Below are 24,691 nucleotides of genomic sequence, written 5' to 3' on the forward strand. Positions count from 1 at the left end.
GCTAACCCAAGGCGTCCTCGGGTCATGACATTCCTGACATACATTTTTTTTCCATTGGATTTTTTGACAGGCTGCGCTTTTACCATTCACTATCTATCCTTTATTATTCTTTGAAAACACCCTGAGATGCCAGCTGCTATTCCGGATCCCTATCCAAATAGGAAAGTAGTACTGTAGTACGTCCGAGTGATACATCTGGACTAAGAGACAAGCTATGAGCAGCATGTCAAAACTACCCTGGGTTGTTAGAGTCTTCCTAAATCATACGTAAGCCATTTATTTGTTTTAGGGCGGAAGTGGTTAATGATCACATTAATGCAAGTCAGAGCTTTTCAAAACCGAATAATATTAACATTTGTGCTAATCGAGTGTACCTAATATTGTGAGCGCGGACTCTATGAATTTCGAGGCTGTACCCACGTCGGAAACGAACCGCAATGTGGGCCATACGTGCTGCATTTTTTGCATAATATGCTGATGAGCGAGAGCTGCGCGTGCTCGCCGTGCATCATTACTCACTGCCGCCTGCTGTCTCCGCCGCAGCGTGCCAAGTGTCCTGACTCCCAACACTCAGCCTGGAAGCCAGTGATGAGTGGGACTGTCACAGCCCGGGACATCTGGCTGCTCGCTGTCGTCCCGCTCTCTTTTCCTCCTCCCCCCCTTTCTCTTTTTGCCAGCCTTGCCTGTCAGAAAGGAGACGTGCTAATGTCCTCCAACAGAGATGTGTTGCATAGTGTAAACCCTTGTCTTACTTTTAAAACGCTCGGCGAAACATGACGAGGTGTCAGGCCGAGGCGGGAGCGTGTGGAATTTGAAACCCTAAAGGTGGAATATAATTTCCGGCCGGGACTCTCCTCAACGACCAATATTTTAACAGTTTTGATGGAGTTGTATCACGGACTGGATTTAGTTAGCTTAAACCTTAGATATGTCACAACCCTTAAAAATCAATGTATCAATATATTTCTTTGACACCATGAATGTAGGGAGTACTCTCAACAAGCGTTATGTGAAAAATCTTCTCATTGTTCTGCAGAAAGCTACGCAGCACCCGAGCTCGGCCGACATGCAGAGGAGTCAGCCCAAAAGCCGTATGTGGACGGGGGCTCTGGCCATCACGCTCGTGGAGGGTCAGGATCTACCGCAACACGGCCAAGGCGACGTCTATGTCCGCTTTCGACTGGGCGACCAGAAGTACAAGAGCAAGGTTAGACTTTCAAAAAGAAAAAAAAAAAAAGTCTCCCCGGTTTCTCATGCTCTTTTTACTTTTGTCTTTTCTTTTTGCGTGGGGGTTCTTCGTTTCGCTTGTATGACTCACCTCCACCTTGGCTCACCGGGCCGCGGCTCATTAGAGCGGGCCGGCCTGCCACTCAATGGCTGCTGCCGGGCTCCACTTTCATTTGCATACTCAGCACGCCTCTGTTCATCTACCTGGACTTGTTTTTTCCTCGCCCAGCATCGGCGAGTCTGCGGCGTCTCGTTGCTGTCGTGTCATTTCCTTTGTAAACCTCTCAGCCGTCCCTCTCCGCTTGTTTGTTTGTTTGTCCAACAAAGCCCATTCTAATTGGGAGCTGTCAACGTTTACAATCCCGCCGTGGCCACCGGAGCGTACCAACGCGCTCGCCTCCTCTACCAATTGTCCCGCGTGATGACTTAATCCAGCCGTCACGTCGAGTTTGATAAGGCGCCGGATGTAAATGTCTGCGCGGACAATGATGAGTGTGTCTTTGTGGGCCCTCAGAACCTCTGCATTCAAGCCAATCCCCAGTGGAGAGAGCGCTTTGACTTCAATCAGTTTGCAGATAACCAGGCACCTCTGCAGGTGGAGGTGCACTTAAAGAGAGGCAGGAAGGGTGAGGAATCGTGGGGAATGTGAGTACTTCCTGCTGGGTCATGTCAATGTAGCTCAGCACAGGCCTTCACCTTCCCAGCGGAATCGTTTTGTGTGCCGCAGGTTCGAGGTTGACCTGTCCAACCTGGTGTTTAACGAGAGGCAGCTCTACACGCAAATGCTGGATCCGGGAAAGGGCAGGCTGGTGTTCCTGGTCACCCTGCTGCCTTGCTGGGGAGTCTCCATCTCCGACATCGAGACGGCTCCTTTGGAGAAGCATGACGAGAGAGACGCTGTGGTGGAGAAATTTGTAAGTGGGAGCGTATTTTTGAGTAGAATTGGGCTGCCGGGCCAAAGGCTTATGACCTTTGTTACCATGACAACACGGCAAATACGTGTGGGATTTCATATGGGTAAAAATGAATCAATAAAATATAATAATAATTTGAGAAAATAAAAATAATGAACTCTCATAAGGAGAGAGAGAACATTTAAAGCGGCTCACAACTTTATTTTGATGCTTTGACAGCAGTCGCGATTGTAACAAAGCGCTGGACACAAATCATAATACACTGAAAATGATTTTAACACAATCGTAAATAGCCCCAATTTATTCCCCGTTTGCCTTTTTTTTTTCCCGCAGAGCCTCCGCAACTCGTATAAATGCAAGGGCGAAATTGGTTTCCTCCAAGTCAAGGTTTTAAAAGCCAACGATCTCCCCGCTACAGACATCAATGGTAAGCGTTCACCGCGCTACTTTTCCCCCGCAATGATTTGATGTCATAATGATTAACTCGGCATTGCCGTATGCAGGGAAAAGCAACCCCTTCTGTGTGATGGCACTGGGAAATAGCAAACTTCAAACCCACACCGTCTACAAAAGCCTCAATCCGGAGTGGAACACGGCAATCACATTGTAAGAAGGTCAATAGGGAATATTGAAATCTTTTTTTCCATTCAAGTTTTATATGATGACAACATGTTGTCATGCTGCAGCCCGGTTAAGGACATTCATGATGTGGTGGAGCTGACCATCCTGGATGAAAACGGAGACAAAGCACCGGGCTTTTTGGGCAAAGTTGCCATTCCGTTACTGACTGTAAGTTTGTGTAAGCCGCGACATTTCTGCCCCTGGATGTTTTTTTTCTTGCTTGAAGCAATTCATTTTCATTCGCGGCGGCAGCACTTCATTCATAAGCGTAATAGTATGTCTGACTGTGTTCAAAGGTGCAAAATGAGCAGCAGATTTGTCTCTACTTGAAGAAAGAGGACTTGAGTGGCCCGGCCAAAGGAACCATCACGCTTGTGTTAGAGGTTATTTACAATAAAGTAAGCAGAAAAATATTTCCAAAGATGCCTCTTGTAGTTTGAAATGTAAAAATGATCATTTATTTTGTCTTCTGCTAGGTTCGAGCTGGTATTAAAAGTTTCCAACCAAAGGAAGAAAAGTTTACAGAGGAAAACGTAAAGTTCTCGAAAAAGGTATCACACGACGAGTTTAAGATAAAGCAGGAGTGGTCAAAGAAATGACTAATTTTGCTGATTGAGCATTTTCCTGAAATTCTATATTTATGTATATATATTTTTATATATACTTATTTTTTTCTTTTTAGTCATATTTAATATTTTTATTTATTTGTTGAACTGAGTGATTAATAAATTAGAATTAAATTAATTCTGAACTTTATCATTAAAAAAACGACAGATTTACAGCTGTATTATTAAAGTTCACTATTTCACACACATTTTAACTTTTTATTTTGCTTTTGTTTTATCTCACTTACGAATGAGCTGACAATTCTTAATATAAATTTGCTACATTTTAAGTTAGTCCACTCCTGTAATCAAAGCTCACTGCACTCATGTCCAGTGATACTAACCACCGTTTTGTTTCAATTCCTCCCCGTTCAGGTTCTCGCCCACAATATCTATCGAGTTCGCAAAATCAGCACAGCAGTTCTGTACACCTTACAGTACATCAATAGCTGTTTTCAGTGGGAGAACACGCAACGGAGCCTCATAGCCTTCCTGGTAAGTCATTGCTCCATGTTAGTTAATGAAATGCCTTTGAGCCCGGAGGTGAGACGTGTTTGTCCTACTGGGGAGAATCGCTCAAGGAAAAACAATGTCCGCCTTCCTTCTGTTTCGGTCCCGCGTGTACGCCCTTTATCCTTCAATCAAACCCCGCGTGGCTCTCCTCCAATTCCGATGACTTTTAGAGTCCAAGTTTGAGACGTTTGCGCATCTGACTTGTGAGCAAAGCCTCCCGACCCCGAGGGACGCCGTGAGGAGGGGGATGACGGGGGAGGATCACGTGGAGGCGTGCCTCCGAGATGTGAACCGGCGTTTTAAATGCCTCTGTTTAGCTGTTTTTAATGAGGCGACGTGATCTGAGGTCCTAAGCTAAAATAATCTCGTATCGCCCCTGCGAATCCCCCCTCAGAGCGGCGCGCCGTAATGTCACGATGAAGAGCACACACTCGTCAGGGTGAGGAGGCGGTCACAGACGGGGTGTGTTGTGAAGGGCTCGCCTTGGCCACCTTTCCTTTCCGTCCGCGCCTTCTCAGGATGACACGCAACTCGTATCCTGTGAAAGCCCGAGGAGCGATTCGCCCTTAGGCTGTAAGCCTACGTAGCTCAGCCTCGCTTGGAATGGCAAGACGCGCAGACAGGCAGGGCGACGCGCAGATACTCGGAAAGGTGGAGAACAATGTATAAGAAGACGAGCGAGTGGGAGGCAGAATTGAGGGAAATGTTTGCCATTGGGAGACGTGCGGGGCCGACAGGTGACGGCTTAGAGAAAAGACCCGAGCACCGACGTATGGAATGTACAGACGTTACGGGACGCACAACTTTAATAGACTTAGCGGTAGATTTTATTTGACTTTTTTAAAGCGGGATAACGAACAAAAAGAGTGCACACAATCGGAGGAGGTTTTTCTAACTCATCTGCTAACGATGTATATTGCAACTGTACTTGTAACCTCTCATTTTTATTGTGGCGAACCACTTGCGAGACACGTTATAAAAACACCCACAATCTGCCAGTTCGCTATTTATTTACTGTTAATATTCACTTTTTTGAAAGTACTGTACCAAAACTCTTTGCAAAAGACACACGAACACACAGGTTTTCCTTTTTTTGTTTAAACTCACTTATGAACATATATGTCAAATGAAATTTCCCCCAAATCCTGATTTGACATTCATTCTGAACCGCCATCGCATCTCAATCTCAACAGATTTATTTTTCTTTTTTTAAATTGCCAATCATTCACACGCATCCAACGGAAAACGAGCACCTTAGCCGTAAAGGCTAACGAGCGGGCCTCGGCGCGCCATGCCCCCGGCCACTCCGAGGCCGGCCTCCGTACAGCGACCCCTCCTCCCAGTCATCATCTGCAATTAGATTCGTCTTTGGAGCCGTCTACCGTGCAACGCGCCGCCCGTGCGCTCTAATGAAAGCGGCTCCCACTCCTATCTTTATATCTTTAGGCAGTGGTAATAAGGTAACTGATTCCGACATTGACAGATGGCCTCTGCTTGCCTCTGCGATGCGCATAATTATACCACGAGTGTGTGCTTCTCAGGCTACGCCGGTAGGAAAAGCTGCCGTTTGCGCCGCAGCTTCAATATACATTACGATACATTATTTATCAAGCCGGGCGGACCGGCGTGAGCCTTTTTACACCGCATACATCCTGTAATGCATTACCGCCGCCTCTGCTGGGACCACGGGGATGTTCCTCGCCTAGTGCTTTACCAGAAATACTTAGCTATTATATCACTCGCTCCCGCGGGCCAATTTTCTGACCTCGCCACGGCACGCAGCCGCCATTTTTATCCTGTTTATGGAGATGCAAGTGTGCATTATGAAGGATCTCATTGGCGTGCGCCGGCTATTCACATTACTGCATGACGGATTATTCACGGGACAGAAAAGGAACATTTTCGCCCATTAATCCTAATTTTAAAACCGTTTGGAAAATAAGTGCCATGTGTACAACTGGCCAGCAGCATGGTGAAATTGTTTGCAAGTCTGCCTCACATTGAAAAGTTCTCAGTTGGAATATCTCAGTGTGGAGTTGACTTTCCTTTGTCATTTAAAAAAAAAAAAAAAAAAAAAAAAGCTTTGTGGCTGGAAGTGGTAAAAAAGTTTTGCTGAATTAGCCACTGTTGCACTGCAGATGTCGTGTTTTAAGTGTCTTGCTAATTAAGTCAACATTTTTTCCATGATGTCACGTTCTTACAAAAAAAGTTTGGGAATAACATTTCCACAAGTGGATTCCAATACAAACAAGATTTTTTTTTTTTCCCCTCTCCCAGCCTTCTCCTTGTTTGTGCGACCGTAATGAGCCTCGAATTGAAGCTTAAGAGTTTGACAACAACGAGGCACTGTGACAGCTAAAAAAATCTTTAAAATAGCCTTCTTTAGATGTTCTTTTGGCCCGCTAAGATGCAGAGCCCGTTGAATGCGCCATACGTCCTCCTGGAGGGGTCACCCAGAGTTCTTTACTGCATGTTAGTATGCGGCCTTTAGATGGCGCTATAGCACCGCTAGAAACGGTAAGTGAGGGCCAGCTGACACTTTTTTTTTTTTTTTCCCTCTCCCCCTCGCAGAAGCCTTTTCTTGGGGAACAAGTAAGTTGTGAGATCCTATGCTTTGTGAGCAGCGCAAAATACAAGTTGGAAGAGAAATCTTAAATTAGCACGTATTAGCCAGGCAAATTAATCGTCTTCAGAAGTTCAACTTTTGATGGCGAGTTAAAGAGAAAAGGGATCATTTGCACTTGAAAGCTGATTCGGAGCTTCTCTGTCATTAGAATCGCTTAAAGTATTTAAGGAGAATTAATATTTCAACGTGAGCGCTGCTTGGGAAACCTGTATCTAGCTCGAGTGGGCTCTCTTTTTGACCCCGACTGCCTTTTTTTTTTTTTTTTCTTTCTCCCGACAGCTTCTAAAATGCTGATTGGCTCACATCACACTTTGTAATGATTTCATTTGATGAATTTTTGATACGACGCACTTGTAAATACACTTGGCGGCCAACGGTGGGAAGTACGAGTTCGTCGTCGCTGTGCTTAATTTTCACGTTACTCTACTTGATTATCGATTTTTTTGGGACAATTTTTGCTTTTCTTTCCTACATGACAGAAATAGAGAAAGGCAAAGATGTGATTGCCAAGTTAGCAAGTGACGTGTCAGGTGATTATCACTAACGTAAAATGAGAATTGTACAGCATAGATAATTGACAGTCAAATTTTTACTTCAACGTTGAGGCAAGGGCCAGCCGGGGGTCTCGGGTGACCACCTATGCAGAACCCTTGGAAGCGGCGGCCATTACCCAGAACACCTCAGATCAAAGATGCAATCAAACTCAGAGGTAATTGTTCTTGTCAACACCCCGTCCCTGAAAAGTGGAGGCTTTGCAAGTCCAACGGCTCGGCTGTTAATCGTCACTTTGTTTCTGCTTTGCATCTGTTTTCTCTCTTTTGGTGTGTGTGTGTGTGTAAGGGGGGTGACAAAAAATAAGAAGTTGGAGGCCTCAAAAGGAGAGCCTCTTCACTCCCATGGGGGTTACGCTCTCTAGCTCCCCCCGAGCTGTGGGAGTTTTCACAGCCTGTGCGGTGGGAACAAAAACGGCAACGGCCGTGACGATGAAGTGTGTGCTGATTTCATAATTATTAAACTTCACGTCGGCAGCACTTGCCGATTCAAGGCGGCGTAAATGTCGGGCGACAGCTCTCGAGGTCGAATGCAACCTTGAAACGCAGCCCTGTCGACTTTTCTGTTCATTATGAAAATGATTCTAAAAGTATCGGTCATCATAATAAATCAGTTTATATTGATGTTCGATACAAACAACATGATGTTCTGGCAAAACATTATTTATGTTGTGGGATGTGGTGGCCATTGGGAATTTTTTTTCCCCCCAAACGGCTGGTCTATTCCCAGGCCGGTCACCTATTACGTGGTTTGGAACTTCTACTTCTTTATAAAAATTGTTTGCAAATTTCATCAAAGTCCAATGTTTACATGTCCATTTCAGAATTTAGCCTCTGCTTCTTTTACTATTTTTTTTATTCCTTCAACTGTTCATTACAAGTCGCCTCTCACGGAAGAACACTCTGTGTTTAACCCCACGGCGTGTGTCGTATTTTAATGACTGACTCGCCACCTTACCGGCCACAGTGGACATCTCGGCCCAGGCACTTGAGGCGCTGACCCCGCCTCCGCGCCCTGGTGTGTTAACGTATGTGTGAGTGGAGTTGACAGCGAGTCCATGCCATTCCCCCCCCCACCCCCACCCTTTGGGTAAGAGGAAAAGGCTCACATGGCAGATCTGTCACCCAGGAGGTCGCTCAGTGTTAACGCACCCGACACGGATTAAACACTAGTGGCCAGCGCCCGAGTGCGGGGTCAGCGCGGCGGCCGCTGACAGCCACTACGGGGCCCCCCTGCTGACCGGCTCGGCCCCCCTTTCGTGCTGGTGCTGCTGTGGCCCTGGCATGTGTCAGACAGGCAAGGGGGTCGGGGGGGGGCGTTGTGAAGTCCAGATCTGGCCCTTGGGAGCACATGCTAATGCTTTGCCTGTCGATGGAGAGACTGTGCAGACGTCCTCACGAGCATTTTCTTATCTCCTCCGCGCTAGTCGGACAAATTGGTTTATTTTTTAATTGCCCTGAAATAAGTGACAATGACTGATCACTGCCATATTTTGCCCCCCCACCTCTCAAGTCAATCATGCAATGCAAGGGATGTGTATACCTTTTTTAGGCCAGAACAGTTTTGCTTAAATACAGTCAGAGATAAGTTGAAAATGTTCCAGAGAAGACATTTTACAAACAGTCCTAAAGTAGCGTAGAGGAACTGTAGATTAGCAATGATGGTTAAAATAACGGCGATGGACTGACATGACAGTTTTGGTTTGGCTTGAAATAATGGCAGACGAATAATGACGAATGACGGGACACGACAAGTACTGCGAGTGCTACCTGTGTAATTTTATTTGTAATCACAACTGACCTCTGCTTGAAAAGAAGTTTTCTCCCCGTCTTTTCATTCTCTTCGCAACTCTGTTTCCCTTCCTCCTCCTCTTGCTCCTCCTCAGTCGATACGACTTGAGCTGAGCGTATGTGAAATATTTATTCAGAAATAATTTGCTCCGAGCGCCGACGCTGCCCACACACACTCACTCTGCGTGCCCCGAAGAGAAATCTTATCTGCGCTTCCTCCGCCTGCCTGCAAACATACCCCCCCCCCCCCCCCCCTCTTTCCAAAAGCCTGTCCCCGCATTGGCCCGATCTCAACACACATTACATGTCTCATTGCTCTGCGTTTACAGCCGCTCGAGAGCCCCGACGGTCTTCGGTTTCAAGACCGGCGGCCGTGTGCATGCGCCTTTTGATTCATCTGACTTTTCTGACCATGTTAATTCATTTCACCGCAGAGACAAATTGATCCTTTCAACGCGACCGGCGTAAAAATGGCTGAGTCTTCATTTTCGTGCTGGGGCACGTCAAGTTTGCCCTGTTTGGGAATATGAAAGACCCCGTTGCCGCACCTGACAATTTAGTGACAGAAAGTGGCCTTGAATTTAGATCAGCTAAAAGCCAGTCTAAGTTGTGGCGCAGATGTGATTTTGGTCAATTTTAAAAGGCAGACGGATTCTGAGTTCCACGGAGCTCAATGTATTTCATTTCTTAATAGCCTTTGAATTATTGTCGAACAAATTCGTTGAACAAAAGCCCCTTTTGTTGACCTTTTCCCCGCCGCGCTCCATCCGTGGGTGGGACCGGCGCTGCCGTGCTTGCTCAGCTTTCAGTTGTTTTATTCACACTTTTAATCGTTGAGTGCTTTATTATTTGGTGCGGCCAAGCAAAGGGTCTGCACGGTACATTTAGCGGAATAATATTAATGGCGCAGTAAAACAACTCTGTCAGGATCTTCTTAACCCTGCTGGTAGATTTACTTGCCCAGGCTTGCCCTCCTTTCTCATTGCTTACAGGTGGCGATGAAAGTGCATCTCCATCATAGCTACACTTAATACTCCGCTAAGTGCTAATTGCTTTATTAATACATTGTTTGTCTCCTCGCCCGGTCCCCCGCTTGGAATCATGCAGCTGTTTTTCAGCGACCCGGTAGAGACGCTCCTGCTTGACTTATACGCTAACACTTGTTCAAATGCTAGTCATTTGTTAGCCCAGGTAGGCAAACTTTCATGCCATATTAGATTTTTAATGTAGATTTAAAATAATAATCCTTTTAAATGTTATTCAATTTGAGTGCTTTTGTCGTGTTTATTTTGCTAATAGCTTCTATTTAAATGATAATTTTTAACAATTGAATAATTCACCAATATTTACATCCGTCCATCCATTTTCCGAACTGGTTCATCCACAATGATTAGCCAGGTCAACAGGAAATTTTAATTTATAAATAATGTCTTTATCTTCTAAAACATTATTAAGGTGGTTGAATTTTACATTTTAAAAGCCTGTGCATTTTAGAGTTTACAATTTAGAGCTATGGTGTTTCAGAAAAAAAATACCACCTGTTGTTGAACCGTACGCGGCCCGCGAGCCACACTTTGCCCACCCCACGTGCCACGTGCTCGACCACATTGTTTGTTCTCACCCGCTTTGTTTCGTCTTTTGCCTTTTAACACGTTTGTCGTGTTTCAGAAGGTCGAGGTTTTCGCTCAGCGCATGTAATTTGTTGATGGAAGGAAGGTGGGGAGGGAGAATTAGAAAAGCGCCCGCGCTCGTCTTTGACGGCAATTAAAACGCGGATTATTTTTATACAGATTTACAGTTGCACTTTGTCCAACGTGTCCTTTTAATCACTCAGCCGCTTGCTAATAAAACACAAGCCACTTAGTTGGGGGGAATTAGTCTCGTCTCCTTTCTAGCTGAGGGACTCTGGAAGATGTGAGGGGACTTTTTTTTTTTTGGGCAACCCAATCTTTACCTCTACTCATTACTTGACAACGACAGTACCTGAGTGAAAGTCACCCCTCCCCCTTTTTTTTTTTTTTTTAAACCACCCAGATGTTTAACTTTTCATCTCAAAACAAGCTTGTAAAGGCAGAACACACCAGTGAGGGAGGAATGGAGAAGCTCGTCTGACAGTTTTGGTTTATACCCTCATTTAGGCTCTCACTTTTCTCCCGACACCAGCCATTGTCTTCCTGTAGGCTTTTATCTTGTCCGCTGAGCTGGAACGCGGCGAGCAGAAATTTGCATTAGTGGGCGATTATGAATACCTGTGACAGATTCTCTCTCTCTCTCTCTACCCCCCCCTCGGGCAAAAATGAATTGGCCTCCTCCGTTGACTCGCGCGAGAAGACGGAGGCCGAGCAATTAGACTTTTCGTGGTTAATGCGGCAGCTTTCGCCAGGCGAGAGCAAGGAGGTGCGACATTCCTGCTGGGCTCGTGTCACTTTTCCTTTCCTTTTTTTTATTTCTATAATGGGAATACGCGAAGAATATGACAAGCTACCAGTCGGCCAGCCAGTTGAATTCCTCAGGGGGGGGGCATTGCTCTGGAAGTCTCTCACGGGAGCTGAGGTGACAACTCATGACGCAGGTTATTCATAACAGAGCCCCCCATGCATATTCATTGTTTACCTTTTTTTTTTTTACTTCTACCCCCCATTTGTGCTAGTTTGTTACTGTAATGCAAATGAGCTATTAAAAGAATAACAGCAGCATGTTGGCTATTTGTGAAACCCGTTGTACAGCGAACCCCCTGCCTACAGTATTTGCAAATACACGTTTTTGCTTACGCTGTACGGTAGCAGTCAACTTAACTCAGGTCAGTTCACATAACAAAAGATAATCCCAAATTGTATATTTATAAAAAAAAAGCCAAATGTCTCAGCCTTCAAATAGTGCACTAGCTTAATGCTAACAAATAATGGGAAACACCATAGACCAGCTAATGAAAACAATCATATAGATCGGCTAATTGAACACAAATGGTGCAGCAGCATAAGTAGACAGACAACAGACCAATACTCAATTGGCATATATTCTTTATTTTTTTTTTTAATCACTTAAAGTAACTGAGTGAAGCTCTTCAAGTTTTTTGGGGTGGTTTTAATTACTTGCAGTTTTTCCACAATTCGTATCAGGCAACTATCCGCCTACGAATAGCGGCGCTTTTACTGTAGTCGCCTCAGCTCACCTACTGCTCTGTCTAAGCATACTAAGTGGTGCAGTGGAGATGCTCCAGGGCGTTTGTCTGCATTACTCACTGTTCCCTGAGTCCTGGTGCGGGACTAGGTAGACTGGCCCCGGGAGCCGACGCGTACACCAGCCGCTTGTGACACAAGCAGTCTGTTGTTTGCAGGGCCTCGCTATACCGAGGCCCCGAGCTCTTTCTCGCTCTCTCGGTGTTTCACATCCTGTCTCGGGCTTTAACGCAAACATATTGTTCACTCTCCAAGCAGCCTGCAGCTCTTTTGAGCCTGTTGTTATTTCATAGCTTTCAGGCGCTAGCGTGGGTACGAGCTCCAGCCGTCTAGGAAATAAACTAGGATTTACTCGAAGTCGTACTTTTTCTTTAAAGAGGTGGCGAGTTTACTCATTTCTGCGAGAAGTTCCGACAGCTCACAGGAAGTCGTAGCGGTTATTGAGTACACGCTTAGTTGTACTAATGTGCCTTGAGATTCTCTGACAACCAATTTTTATTATCGGTGACATTTGACAGTCAGGCTGTTTCCAAATTTCATCTGACCGGAGGCCGCAGTAAATGAATAGTAAATGAATACACGTACTTTACATGGCCTTGTCGAGTTTATATGAATTTCAACTTAATATCTGGGACATTTTTCTCCCCCCCCTCCCACCTTCTCCTTGTCAAGCGCCCGATAAAATCCTTTTCACACATTGCCGATCATTTGGGTGGTAGGCAGACTCATTAGACTTGCCACTAAGTGGCTTTGAAAGCAACCATCCAATTAGCACTCCGCTGTGAAATGCCGCGGCGTTTAGTACGCTACTCTTTTACAGAATTAGAAGGGATTACGCATTCAGCATGATCCGCCTTATTTCTACCGGGGGGGTCAGTATCATCGCGGCCGAGGGGGTAAACGCTGCAAACGCTCCTCCGGTTGCCATATGTGCCTCGTCAGAGCTTCTCTGCCGTCTCTGACTCTAAGAGGATTTGACGCGCCGGTTCAAAAAAAGACGGTGTGCCGCGCCTATCCGTCATATTTTCTATTCAGCAGGAACGCTCCATGCCAACACAGCGCTATCTCGATGTGTATAAATAGGATTTGGACGTATTAAAAAGTTGTCTCTGGAATTTGCAGACATAATCTGTTGCCAAAGGCTTTCCGGAGATTTCGAACGCGCTCGAATCAATTTGAACTTTTTGTTTCCGTTCCGGCCGCACGGGCAATTTGAAGGTGGCATTTAATCTGTCCTGTCTCCTCAGATCTTCCTGGTGACAGTTTGGCACTGGGAGCTCTTCATGTTTCCCCTCTTCCTGCTCCTGCTCTTCATTTGGAACTACTTTCAGCTCCGCGGCAGAAGCGTCAACTCCAACCAGGAGCCGGTGAGTGGAATTGACGTTGTGCATAAGCGACGAAACCTACACAATCCGCCATTTACATATGATCACAAGTCCGTCTTTAGGCTGAACAGCGGCGGTAGCTTTCACCGCTGGCGTCGGATTGGAAAAGTGGGCAGTTTGGACATAATTTACTTGAATTATCGTTAAAGTGTGGGTTGGGAAAACGTCAGTCTGGTGTGTGGGCTGGCGGTAATTCCAAACGGAAAAATGGAGTGCAACAAGTTCAAATTAAGCCCGCGGGGTGTTGGACAAAGTCGACAGAGGGGAGGAAAGAAAAAGTAGTGTGGAGAAGTGTGTGAGACAGGAGACGTTTAAATATCAACTAAGACACAGCAAGCACAATTATATCGAGATTAAAAAAATACACAGTTTTAGTTCGCTACAGAACTGACAATAGCGCTTTGCTAGCCGATAAACAAAAAAGCAGCCAACCGCAAAACATCCAATGTGTTTTCTGTTGCATCTCTATCGCTCTGGGCTTGAAGTTTGCCCTACACATGCCTCTGAAGGTTAATGCCGTTCACACTTCCGACTCCCACCCCTGCCCCAAGCCTGGCCCGCTCACACGTCCTCCCCAAAGTGGTGCCCCACCTCCCCGACAGTGAGCGCGTTTGCAAGCAAAGGTTGCCTCCCCGGGCAATGTTAAATCCCGAGCTCACCCTCCACACCCGGTTGCCGAGACCCTTCGGTAACCCTCCGGCTGGCAGTGACAAAAGCTCTGTTCTCAGGCAATGTCACGGCAGGGTCAGGGATGACTTGATATAAAGTGATATCGGCAACAACATCCAAATTAAATGTTTTTTTTTTTTTTTCCCTCCACCCCGTGTGTTTTTTTTTTGTGCGCTTATGTTGCGGAGAAATGAGATTGCTTTTGTGCGACAGTGCTCGCGTGAAGAAGGCTCTCTTTCACCTCTTCCTTTTGTGTGAGTGAGGTCACCTCATGATGCTGTTTCTATGGAAACAAGCCTCTCCCAATAGGGGTGAATGTACTCAAAGGAAATTTCATTACGAGCTGTTTGTTAAAAATGCTCCCGTCCCACAAATGTCCCATTCACTTGAATTTCTCTCTGCCCTTTTATTTTCTCTCAGGTGAACATGAGCACGGGTGAGGACGAAGAGGACGACGAGAAGGTATTTTATCTCTTCTCGCTCCGATTTTATTTATTTTTTTGCCGGATAATGTGTTTTGGCGGTAACGTCTTGAGATTTTATAAAAAAATGTTTTCCCTTGAATGCCGACTGTCGATGGCCCAAGGAAACATAAATAGACGGATAGACTTTCTGGCCAAGCCGTGCCGTTATAAATACAACTAGATATTTATTCAGTTTTTTTTTATTTACCCGTGGTAAAAAAGTTTTTTTTTTTCTGCTTTTGATACATAAAATTTCCCCCCAAAATGACAGCCACAAAAGGCCATTGCGAGCACCAATACCTTGAAATAAGGCCGATATCGGCACAAATACGATATCTGGTATCGTAAAAAGCGAAGTGTGGAGAGTCTCTGTTGCTGAAGTGCAGTCGACAAATGGAGCTAACAATATAGGGTCGCAGTTTTTCAAAAATTGGCGAGTTGGTGTGTGTGCAAGGGTGATTTGCCAGATGTGAGTCACTGACTATAATTTGTTTACAGTTTTCCAGTTGGCTCACATTTGGCCTTATCGCTTGATGGGCCTAAGATGAACACATACATTTTTTTAAGAAACCAGAGCAAAGTCAAAACACCAGACACGTGAGGCAAACGAGCTAAGCACTTTTCACAACTGTCCGAAATGTTTACTTGCATCTAGCCTCAATAAATGACATTCCCGAGCGTATCTTGCGGTAGTCAACGTCTCTTAAATAAATCCACTAACGTCCTGTAAGCCTTTTATTATAACACATATATTCACATTTTCTGGCCTCGTAAAATGCATTCCGTGGACTGATTTAGATCTCTTGTGTCACGACTGTCTAAATGGAAAAGTAGTGGGTGATATTTACTCCCAAAGTAGCTGTAAAAAAAAAAAAAAAAAAAATTGTGCTTTTGCCCAAAGGGCTTATGAGCCACTTCCACTAGTTCACTTGGTGAGAAAAAATCATAAAGCATCTTTATTACTGTCTGCGGGAAAACTAAAACAACAGGAAATGTTTAAGGAGGCTGAAAAATTAGACTTCTCCTCATGCCACGGAATACCAGATTCAATTACACTCATCCTCCCGTTTGGTGTAAGGAAGGGACAGTTAACAGCCATGTGCATTATTGCTTTATGCGGGCCCAACGCAAAGCCTGCCAGCGTTGACCCTTGCGTCGAAGCCCGGCATTCATATCCATAATGCGCTCAATATATTTTGTTGTGATGACCGCGGGCTACCGGGAGGAAGGAAAAAAAAAACACCGGCACATCCTGTCTGCGAGGATGATGAAACTCGCATGATATGTCTGCAAACACACGCACGCAAGTTCACAGAAAGTAGTAAAAAAAAAAAAAATGTTTTTTATAGCTATGTGACAAGATGGCCGCCGTGTAATTAATGTAATAGCGACGCTCGGGAGGATATTTATTACGTTTGTTTTCACCTTGAACCTCCGCTTTTGATCAAGGTCTTTGTCATTTCGGCGAAGAAACGCAAATGCCGACGTCGCCGTCTCATCTTAAAGCGCTCTGGAAATTTTTTCGCTAAGCCCTCCCGCGTACTGCGAGAGGGGGAGAGGGAAAAAAAAAAAGAAATATCTCCTTTCATTTACTAATTAGGCAGCGGCCCGTGTTTGTTTTAAGCTGTCAGCTTTAATTTAAAGTGGCTTATTTGAAAGCGGTGTTATGGTCCGCGCTGTCACTCGAGCGCCATATCGCTCGGCGAGATCAAGCCCGTGTCGCTTTACACCTATCAAAGTCTGTCTTGAAAATATTTGGGGTTAAAGAGTGATCAGTTTTAAGTTTGACGCCTTCAAAGCCTCTCGGCTAACGTGCCGCGAAAGACGCCCCTTCCCGTAAGGGGGTTGCGATTACCACCCGAAATATGTTTTTTATTCCCGTTTCTTCCCCCCCCCCCGAGGAGGCAAACGCTAAGGCGTGATGTTAAAGAGAGTCGAAAGGCGACGCGGTGGTACAGCGGAATAATACACAACAGATCCTCGGCCTGTGAACAAATCTGTCCTCAGGGGTGGGACCAAACAGCTTACAAATTACGGGTGGGCAAAGTGACTTCCCTTTGGCCTTAGGTATCAATTGTGCACGCGGACGCTGTTTAATCATAACACAAAGAAACAGGAGAGGCGAAAACAAGTCCCGAGATCTCCAATAGAACTCAACTCGGTGGAAGATGAAGCGGGCTGGGACGCCCTTCGCTCGCTCCCAGAGGGGAAGTTATAAAGGGGGGGTGCGAGATCGGGGCAAGGGGGGTCACTCCGTCCCTCAAGCGGGTCTCCTTGAGTGCAGCACACTGTCCGTGCCCTCATCTGGACCATACTAGGACACCATAAACTGCTTTCTATACAATGTATTTATTTGTCAGGAGAAATTGACGTTCTTAACATAAATATCTAAGTAAGCTGAGCTGATATGAGAATGCGATTTTAGCAGCTTTTTTTTCTTCCCAATTAGTAGACATTTTGGATTTGTGCAGCCCGTTTCAAATGGTTTTATTTCAATTTGAAGGGAGGAAAAAAAAATGGAAAGTATGTCTTGTCACCAAGGAGATGGAGGAGGACATGAATAATGGTAATCTTCACAGCCGCCTATTTATTTATACTTCAGAAGGCATCTATTTGTCTGTTTGCTTTCTTTTCACATATGAAAGGCAACACTTTGGCTCTTTATTCTCGCTCGCTGTAGTCCTATTGTGAGTTTTTGCGCTTATTATACGGTAGATGCATGCGGTATCTATAGCTCGCTTTATGTGTTTTCATGGCTTTCCACAGGTCACGTATTTTAAAAAAAGCCGAGCCATAGTCACCAACACACTTTTTAGCCATTCACGACAAAACCCAGTGCACTCATATGAAAGCTGCTGTAGGCCACAACTCTCAACCAGACTCTCACACCACCATAACCCCGCCTCTTAAAGGGGAACCAACCCACGCCAGATGGGTCTGGAATATATTCCCCGCGCCAGACGGGGTTTGGTACCCGTCAGAATTCCAAAGTGCATAATGTACCAAACTGAACTCTGGAAGTCCAAACACTGATAGTCTCCTCGATGCGAGCGTGAGATCTTCCTCTCAACCAAAGCATATTTGCCATGCTTTTGCCTTTTTTGGCCGGCGGCGGACCTCCAGTGCGGAGCCAGGATCCGACGCCCGGCGGGGGAGGACGTGCTAGTGTGGGAACGGCTCGCTTCCTGTGGGTCTGACAGCGGGGAGTCCCCCCCTTCCCTCCCTCGCTTGAAGACGCCATGTTCCCATGGGCGGCCTCACCGAACCGTGATAGCGGGCGGCGTCCCGCCTGGACCCCGTCAATACGCTTGTCCGGTATCATAAACATATACGGCAGACATCCTCCAGCCTCCGTAGCAACCCCCCATCTCCTCGTCCTCCTCCATCCTCTCTGTCATCATTGCTGTCATTATTTCCTCCTTTTGATGTGAGCCTTTTCAGGCCTCTTTCGGCGGCGTTATCTCCACGCTCGCCTCTCCCTCTGGAAGGCTTCACGTGTGCGTCCTTATTTTGTGCCTTGATGTGATCAAAAAGACAAACCCTCCATCTCGCTAGCACCCCCTACCTAGCGCATGTTGACTCACCACATTGCCACACTCAATTATGATGTCAGCCCGTTAAATGTAAATAACGGCTCGATAAAAGGTGAAGCACACTCTGGGTTATTCAACTAAGATGGACTCTTGAAAAAAATGGTCTGTGCGTGTCTGGCTGTCCTCTTAACTGACCTCTTGCTTTTTTATTTTTTATTTTTCTTAGGAACCTGGAAAAAAGGGTTTAATGGACAAGATACACATGGTGCAGGAAGTTGTGTTGACAGTCCAGAACATTTTGGAAGAGCTTGCAACCATCGGGGAACGGATAAAGAAGTAAACAAATCTATTTCAATACCACGTTTGTTTTGAATAGATTTTCATGCTTTTTTTTTTTTTGCAGCCTGTTCAACTGGTCTGTTCCCTTCATGTCGTGTCTGGCCTGCCTGGTCCTCTTTGTAGCCACATCGCTATTATATTTAATTCCACTGCGCTACACGGTGCTCATATGGGGTGAGTGCATTCACAACGTTGTGCAAAAATGTTTGTGCACACTCCCAGTTCAAGAAGAAGCGCTGTGCGTCCTCACTTTCCGCCCATCATCTGATGAAGTGAAGTCTTTTCAAGATCTCTCCCATACACCTCTGCACATGTAACCAGATCAGACATCTGCAGAGGTGCGCCGGGCGGGCAGGCGGGCGGGCGGGCTCCGTGTGGGCTGCCCGGCGCAGCCGACGGGTTTATAGGGAACACAAAGGAGAGCCGGCGAGCCGTATATAACGAACGGCGTGTCCTTGGGCGCTCTGAAGGCCCCGGCTCTCATTATCGAGTGTGGCGAAACAGCGCAGGCCGTCATCTCGGTGGTCAGGGAGATGCGTTGCCCTCCACGGGCTCTCCTCCACCGGCTCGCCAGCCCACAGCCGCTCTGTGTTTCCACGCAGCCTTCGAACGCAATCGATAGCAGAATCCCTTCGTATCAAACAAAAACACGCTTCTCTGCCTCCCCTGTTAAACTCCATCCCTGCGGTTTTCAAGGCGAGCCTTTCAAGTTGCGCGCACAGATTTAGGTCCCGGGGTTCTTTGTCTGCACGTTGAAGCACTCGCTAGCTGCCAGCACCCGACCGAGCGCTTTTCCACTTATTTCCACGCAGCGTCTCACCGAGTTGCGCTCGCAAGTGAGCAGAAGTTGGCTCGTCTTTCCGAAATGAAACTAAACGGGCAACCCGCTTCGAATCGCCGTTTACAAATTGTGCTGACAGAATTCCGGAACACCCCCGTATGAAATTGATCATAAATTCGACTCCTGCGCGTTCCTGAATCCATTCTTTCTTTTTTCACAGGCGTTCACAAATTCACCAAGAAGCTGCGCAACCCGTATGCAATCGACAATAATGAGCTGCTGGATTTCCTCAAGAGAATGCCGTGTGATGTTCAGAAGGTAAAAGGGCCTTATTTTTACATACAAATAGGGACCCCCATTCCCACAAGACGTTTGCATTATTTGCCGTACGAGAATTCCCAAGCGTGCCGGAAATGCATCTTGCGGCTTTGTTTGATTATTAATGGAGCGACGCTTTTTGTAAAGCGGCCCCTCGGCCCAATTATCCTCAGTGAGGAGATGTTCCGATGTGTCAGGTCTAGCCGAGGTGTGCTAACATTCAGGTGGCTGTGCCGCCTCGGGGAGTAAATCACATACTTTCTTTTCATATTATAGTTTCCGCACAATTAATCGAATTCTAATCACGGTGACGTTTTTGGCTGCTACGATTACATCTGGCCACCACCTGGGGGCGTACTCATGGGTCGAAATAAGTGAGCAACCACCAATTGCCAAAAAAATGAGATGAGGAACATGATGGAGTGCCTCTAAAAGGATCAACTAAAAATTCTCCATTAAAGCTGTGACAAAGTATTACTTTGTTACTTGGCAACAGCGGCTCTGCTGCTTGGTGCCGGAGGTCAACGAACGCGCGGCGCGACGACACATTAGCCTCGCGCTATTGACGTCGACGTGACGGAGCTTTCGTAAAGATGTCGAGAGATTGGCCGCGCGGGGAAATGAAGTGCCACGTCGCTGCCTTCATCTCCCAGGTAGCTCACCCCTTCGCCGAACCCCGGGGGGAAAAAGAAATCCTGACGGTGCGGATCCAGGCGAGGCTCTCTCACCCTTGATGTCCTCCGGCGGCAAAGACACGGCCAAGCCGTCTGTGATGTGGCTGGAGCCTGTCTCGTTTGAGATTTGGAACGGCCCAGTTGGCAAAACAAGGTGGCGGATGCGTTTTTGATTCCGCTTCCTTTTGTCCGTCTTCCTCCCCCGTTGGGATACTTTTTTTGTTTCGGCTTTGAAATAGCACACACGGAAGCAACACATTTTTTGAGAAAAAGCTCACGTTGGAAATAGCTTCAAGATCCTTGGGAGTCATCCCAAGTGCCTTTTATTATTGTTTGCAATAACCTTAACGTCATATACCCAAGAGACCCCTTGTAAGAAAGCGCATATTTTGTTTTTGTTGACTCGGAACAATTGTCGGATGCGACGGCAAAAAAAAAACACCACAAAGGCTGCAAACGGACTCCTGTCCTTCTTGCAAATGTGACTTGGCAATTAGCGGGCCGCGCCAATCTACAAAGTCGTCCTCAAACGCGGGACTTCTGACAACGCGGAAATGAGAAGCATCTGTCAGTTGTGAGCACGGTTTCATGTCGCCATGCACCAAGCTGCCACTTTGTTCCCGCACTCGCATCTCCTGTTTCTAATAGCGGGCCGCCCGGCTAATTAGCATAACGTTTCCTTACCTTTTTACCCAAACACATTTGCCGCCTTGTTTGAGCGCCCGCCGCCGTGCTTCAAAAGCAACTTTTTAGCACGTTTGTTTTTAGCTCGCTCCCTCTTCACGACACCCCGTGATCACTTGAAGAAAAATGTGCAACCGCCTGAATTTTATTTCTTCAAGATTTTAGGAGGAGCTGAAAACTTGAGTCTTGGGTAATTTGACATGTGTACTGAATTGAAGACAGTCGATTAACCGAAAAAATGTGTGGACGTGTCTGTCGTAACATGAGAAATTGATGAAGTTGTTCATTTGGGTTTAATTAGCGGAGCGTAAACATGGTGACGCAGCATTTAGCTGTTATGCTGCACTCAAACAGTTCTTTTAGTCAATATATTTTATTTCTGTCCTTTGTTTTTCAGAAGTTTATTTCTTACGACTGGACAAGCCTCATGGACACATACATGAAATGGAACTTGTAGTTGGCCAATTTGGTTTGAGGCAGGCTAGTCGCCAAATGAGTAATAATAATGTGAAGCTATTTCAAGAAGTATTTCGTCACTACTTGCCGCTTTCGTGTTTTTCCTGGACTTGGATTTTAGTTTTCTTCAGGGACGTAAGTTTCAGTAGCTTTGCAAGTCATCTCAACTGTTGATGTCCGCTTCGAATATTGTGATTGGGGTGCAAAATGAGGCGTTAGTACAAACACCCCTTTGATTCCTGAAATCCTTCCCCGTGCGTGATTAATCCCCTCTGCTCTCGTGTTTAAAAAATGATTCATTACATTGCAAGCCCGCCTTGCTTTTTTTTTCTCCCCCCGCCGCAACGGCTTCTCCTCAGGGGAGCCATTACCGTACGCTCGGCTGAGCTCGGATTACCTGGCTCCCGCTAAAAAACTCCCGCTTGTTTTTGCAGGTGCACTACAGCGCACTGAGAGCGCCCACCGGCCGCAACCTGCCACGCAAGAAGAAGTAAGAGAGCAGGGGTCCGACCCAGTCCGCCTGACAAACAACGCACCGGTGCCACCCGAGCTCCACTGTAGCGCCCCGACTCGGCACCCTTCGCCCCCCCACGTCGCCCTCCGACTTGTGTGTTTGCCTCCCCGGCTGACAGCAGGAGAGGGAAGAGGAGGAGGGCAGCTCACGGCCCCGTCAATCATCAGCCGGGAGGTAAAAATAAAATAAAAATAAAAACATTGCCTTGGATGTAATTTAATGGAGGAATGGGGCTTACCTCAGATATCCTCCTTTTTTTTTTTTTTGCTCAGATATTCGCCCCAAGCTAAAGTTAATACCGGACTTAACAATTCATGGAAAACAAACTATGGCAAAATATTGCTCTTGATCCGCGCGCTAATATCATTAAATGCCAACGAGCGTCGGAGTTTCTCTGTTTTTTGCACTGCTGTCCTTTTTCGGTAAGGATGTCGTGTCTATGCTCTCAGTTAATTTAATCTCTGCAACTAACTTTTCATACAATGCCATGTTATTTAAAATGAAATAAATGTGCCAAAAATCTCTAACAGTCTGTCAATAATTTCAGCGATTTGCAAGCGCTGTACTGCCGGAGAAGTTGAACTTAATTTGCCAGAAAGAAAAAATTGGGCAGAAGGTTCACCTAATCTGTGTATTCACCTGTTGACATATAGAGGGTAAGTATTTTCGAGTACTTTAAGATGTGATTCACATGATGTCGTTTTATACACTGAAAATTTTGGTGTTCTGTGTTTTATTTTTTATGCAAAATGTGTGCTTTGGCGTGGCACAAGTTGAGAACCACTGCTGCATTTCATTCCAGGAGGACTGACAATATAAAATAAACATAGTCAGAGCTGATCTGAGGTTTGCGGGGGGGTGGGGGGTCTGATGGGACAGCCGCCCCCCCTCATTCTCATCAGCAGTAGCCCAGTGGTGAAAGAGCATCCATCTGTCCTTTGTGCAGACTTTGATTGGCTCGGGGGGGACCCCGGTGGAGCCCCGGGCTATCTCTTTTTTGACAGGCTGATAGAGACATCACTTGGCTCTCCCAGGAACTGCCACCAGGGGTCCGTTTCAAAAGTGAGAGGGAGGTGTGGAGGTGACCCCCGAAGCTTCTCACTAGCTAAATCCCCCACACAAACACAAAACCCGCCTTCAGGTGGTGGCTCTGCACCAGCCCGGGGGAGAGGAGGGGGCTTTGGGTGTACCATCAGATCACTGGCGGAATACCCAAAGATGTGTCCCCTGAGAGGACTAACCAGTTTCAGTTTTGAGGGATTTCAATCAACTTCATATTGTTTAAAAAAAAAAATCAACTCAAACTAAAAACACTTACTGGCTCACATGGTTGCTTATTCATGTGATAACAGTTCACAATGCACATGAGTTGTTGTGCTTCTAAAGCTGTCAGATGTGTGCAGCGTGTATCAGCGAGGTCATTAGGAAGCCAATGGCCTCCTCCCACCCGATCGTAACGAAGAGTGTGACAGCGGGGTTACGGCGGTTGCTGCACGCACTGGCGCGCTTACACCGTGAAGGCATGCCTTTGTAGTTAAAGAATTATTTAGCAATGTGTTTGCTCCCGAAGGAGAGGATGAAGTGTCACAATGCGATACGGTCCAGGAATTCAGAGTTAGTCTCTGGAATTTTTTTTTTACATGCTTGCTAATGAACATTTGAACCACACAGTAGCTAACACGTCCTCATCACTAATACTGTGGATGTCCGTGCATTTAAAAAAAAAAAAATACGTTTATTTATTATTTATAATTTTGCACACCCATTCCCATATGTAGGTATGCACTTGTTTGAATAATGCAAAAATTATTGACTGTATTTTTGTGCACCCCATTTTGATGACCCACTATTTGAAACTCCCCAGTAGTAGTTGTTCATGGTGTGACAGTGATGTCTTCATCTGGCTGTCAAAAAAGGAAGCGCCTGCAGCTGTTGCGGACCACCCCCCTTCACACGCACCCCCCCAGAGCCTGTCACACTGCTTGTTTCCATGGCAGTCCTTCAGGCAGCACCACAGGCACTCTGTGTGTGTTGTGTGCGTTCGCGCGTGTGCGAGAATGTGCGCGAGTGTCTGCGTGCGGAACCTCGTACAACCTGTTTTCCTCTCCATGCCGACGTTCCTCTGATGTTGAGCCCCAAGGCGAGCATCAAACTCGCGCGAGAGAGAGAAGGCCTCTTATGTTGCATGGTAAACATCTTCATTTGAATGGACCGCTCGTATCGGCGGATCCTTAGTCACCATTACGTAGGGCAAAGCGATAAAAGTTGACTTGAAGGCTTGGATGTCACTGCGGTTTGCCGTTGACTCACAACTACTCATGACATGTGGGAAAGGAGAGCCGCAATCACCGTTGCACTTTTCCGCCAATTACTGAGCACCGGAAAAGCTGTAAAACATGTGACGCAGGACCTGCTGACGGCCACAGCTCACGCCCACTCACACGCAGTCTTGTCACATGCCAGGCCCCGCCTCCAAAAATAATGAATCAGCCCAAAGCTAAGATAGGAGTCATTGTATGTTTTATTTACATGTCGGTGGCCATATTTAGGTATTCACTTAAAAAAATGATTTATTCTTATTTATTTAAAAACCACATGGAAGTTTAGAACGAAAATTCAATTCATGCTTGCCTCTCGGTGTGTGCGTCAATCTTAAGTGAGCATTACTGGCAGCTATGGGGCGTCACTGGCATGTGGGTGTACCATTTTGCGTCTGGTACACTGGGAATAGAGCCAAACGGAGGTAACAAAAGAGGCAAAATGGTGACTAATAGCAGTTTACAGCGGCGTTACGACACCATAATTCTTCCAAGACGACGATGGCCTTTAAGTGGCCGCATGAAATCA

The 24,691-nt window shown here is 46.3% G+C and overlaps 1 protein-coding gene across 31 annotated transcripts in view; it reads left to right on the top strand.

Moving 5' to 3' along the window:
• The window catches only part of mctp2a (multiple C2 domains, transmembrane 2a), a 160,844-nt gene that overhangs the window by 8,123 nt on the left and 128,030 nt on the right, over positions 1-24,691 (top strand). For 30 of the 31 annotated variants that reach the window (XR_015858890.1, XR_015858865.1, XR_015858881.1 and 27 more), the window contains 16 exons: positions 1,037-1,207; positions 1,742-1,872; positions 1,955-2,141; positions 2,475-2,568; positions 2,645-2,747; positions 2,828-2,930; positions 3,059-3,160; positions 3,239-3,313; positions 3,743-3,862; positions 13,275-13,394; positions 14,502-14,543; positions 18,305-18,414; positions 18,482-18,591; positions 19,419-19,516; positions 21,765-22,018; positions 22,392-22,500. Coding sequence is in view for 1 of the 31 variants with exons in the window: in XM_088377640.1 (XP_088233766.1) it covers positions 1,037-1,207; positions 1,742-1,872; positions 1,955-2,141; positions 2,475-2,568; positions 2,645-2,747; positions 2,828-2,930; positions 3,059-3,160; positions 3,239-3,313; positions 3,743-3,862; positions 13,275-13,394; positions 14,502-14,543; positions 18,305-18,414; positions 18,482-18,591; positions 19,419-19,516; positions 21,765-21,824 (1,626 nt within the window). In the remaining 30 variants the exon portion in view is untranslated. Of the gene's footprint in view, positions 1-1,036; positions 1,208-1,741; positions 1,873-1,954; positions 2,142-2,474; positions 2,569-2,644; positions 2,748-2,827; positions 2,931-3,058; positions 3,161-3,238; positions 3,314-3,742; positions 3,863-13,274; positions 13,395-14,501; positions 14,544-18,304; positions 18,415-18,481; positions 18,592-19,418; positions 19,517-21,764; positions 22,372-22,391; positions 22,501-24,691 lie in introns of those variants that run through there. The other variant, XM_088377640.1, reaches the window with a different exon arrangement.

Source organism: Syngnathus floridae, chromosome 6 (genome assembly GCF_059516105.1).
Source record: "Syngnathus floridae isolate MCC-2025c chromosome 6, RoL_Sflo_1.0, whole genome shotgun sequence".
Taxonomy (NCBI): domain Eukaryota; kingdom Metazoa; phylum Chordata; class Actinopteri; order Syngnathiformes; family Syngnathidae; genus Syngnathus; species Syngnathus floridae.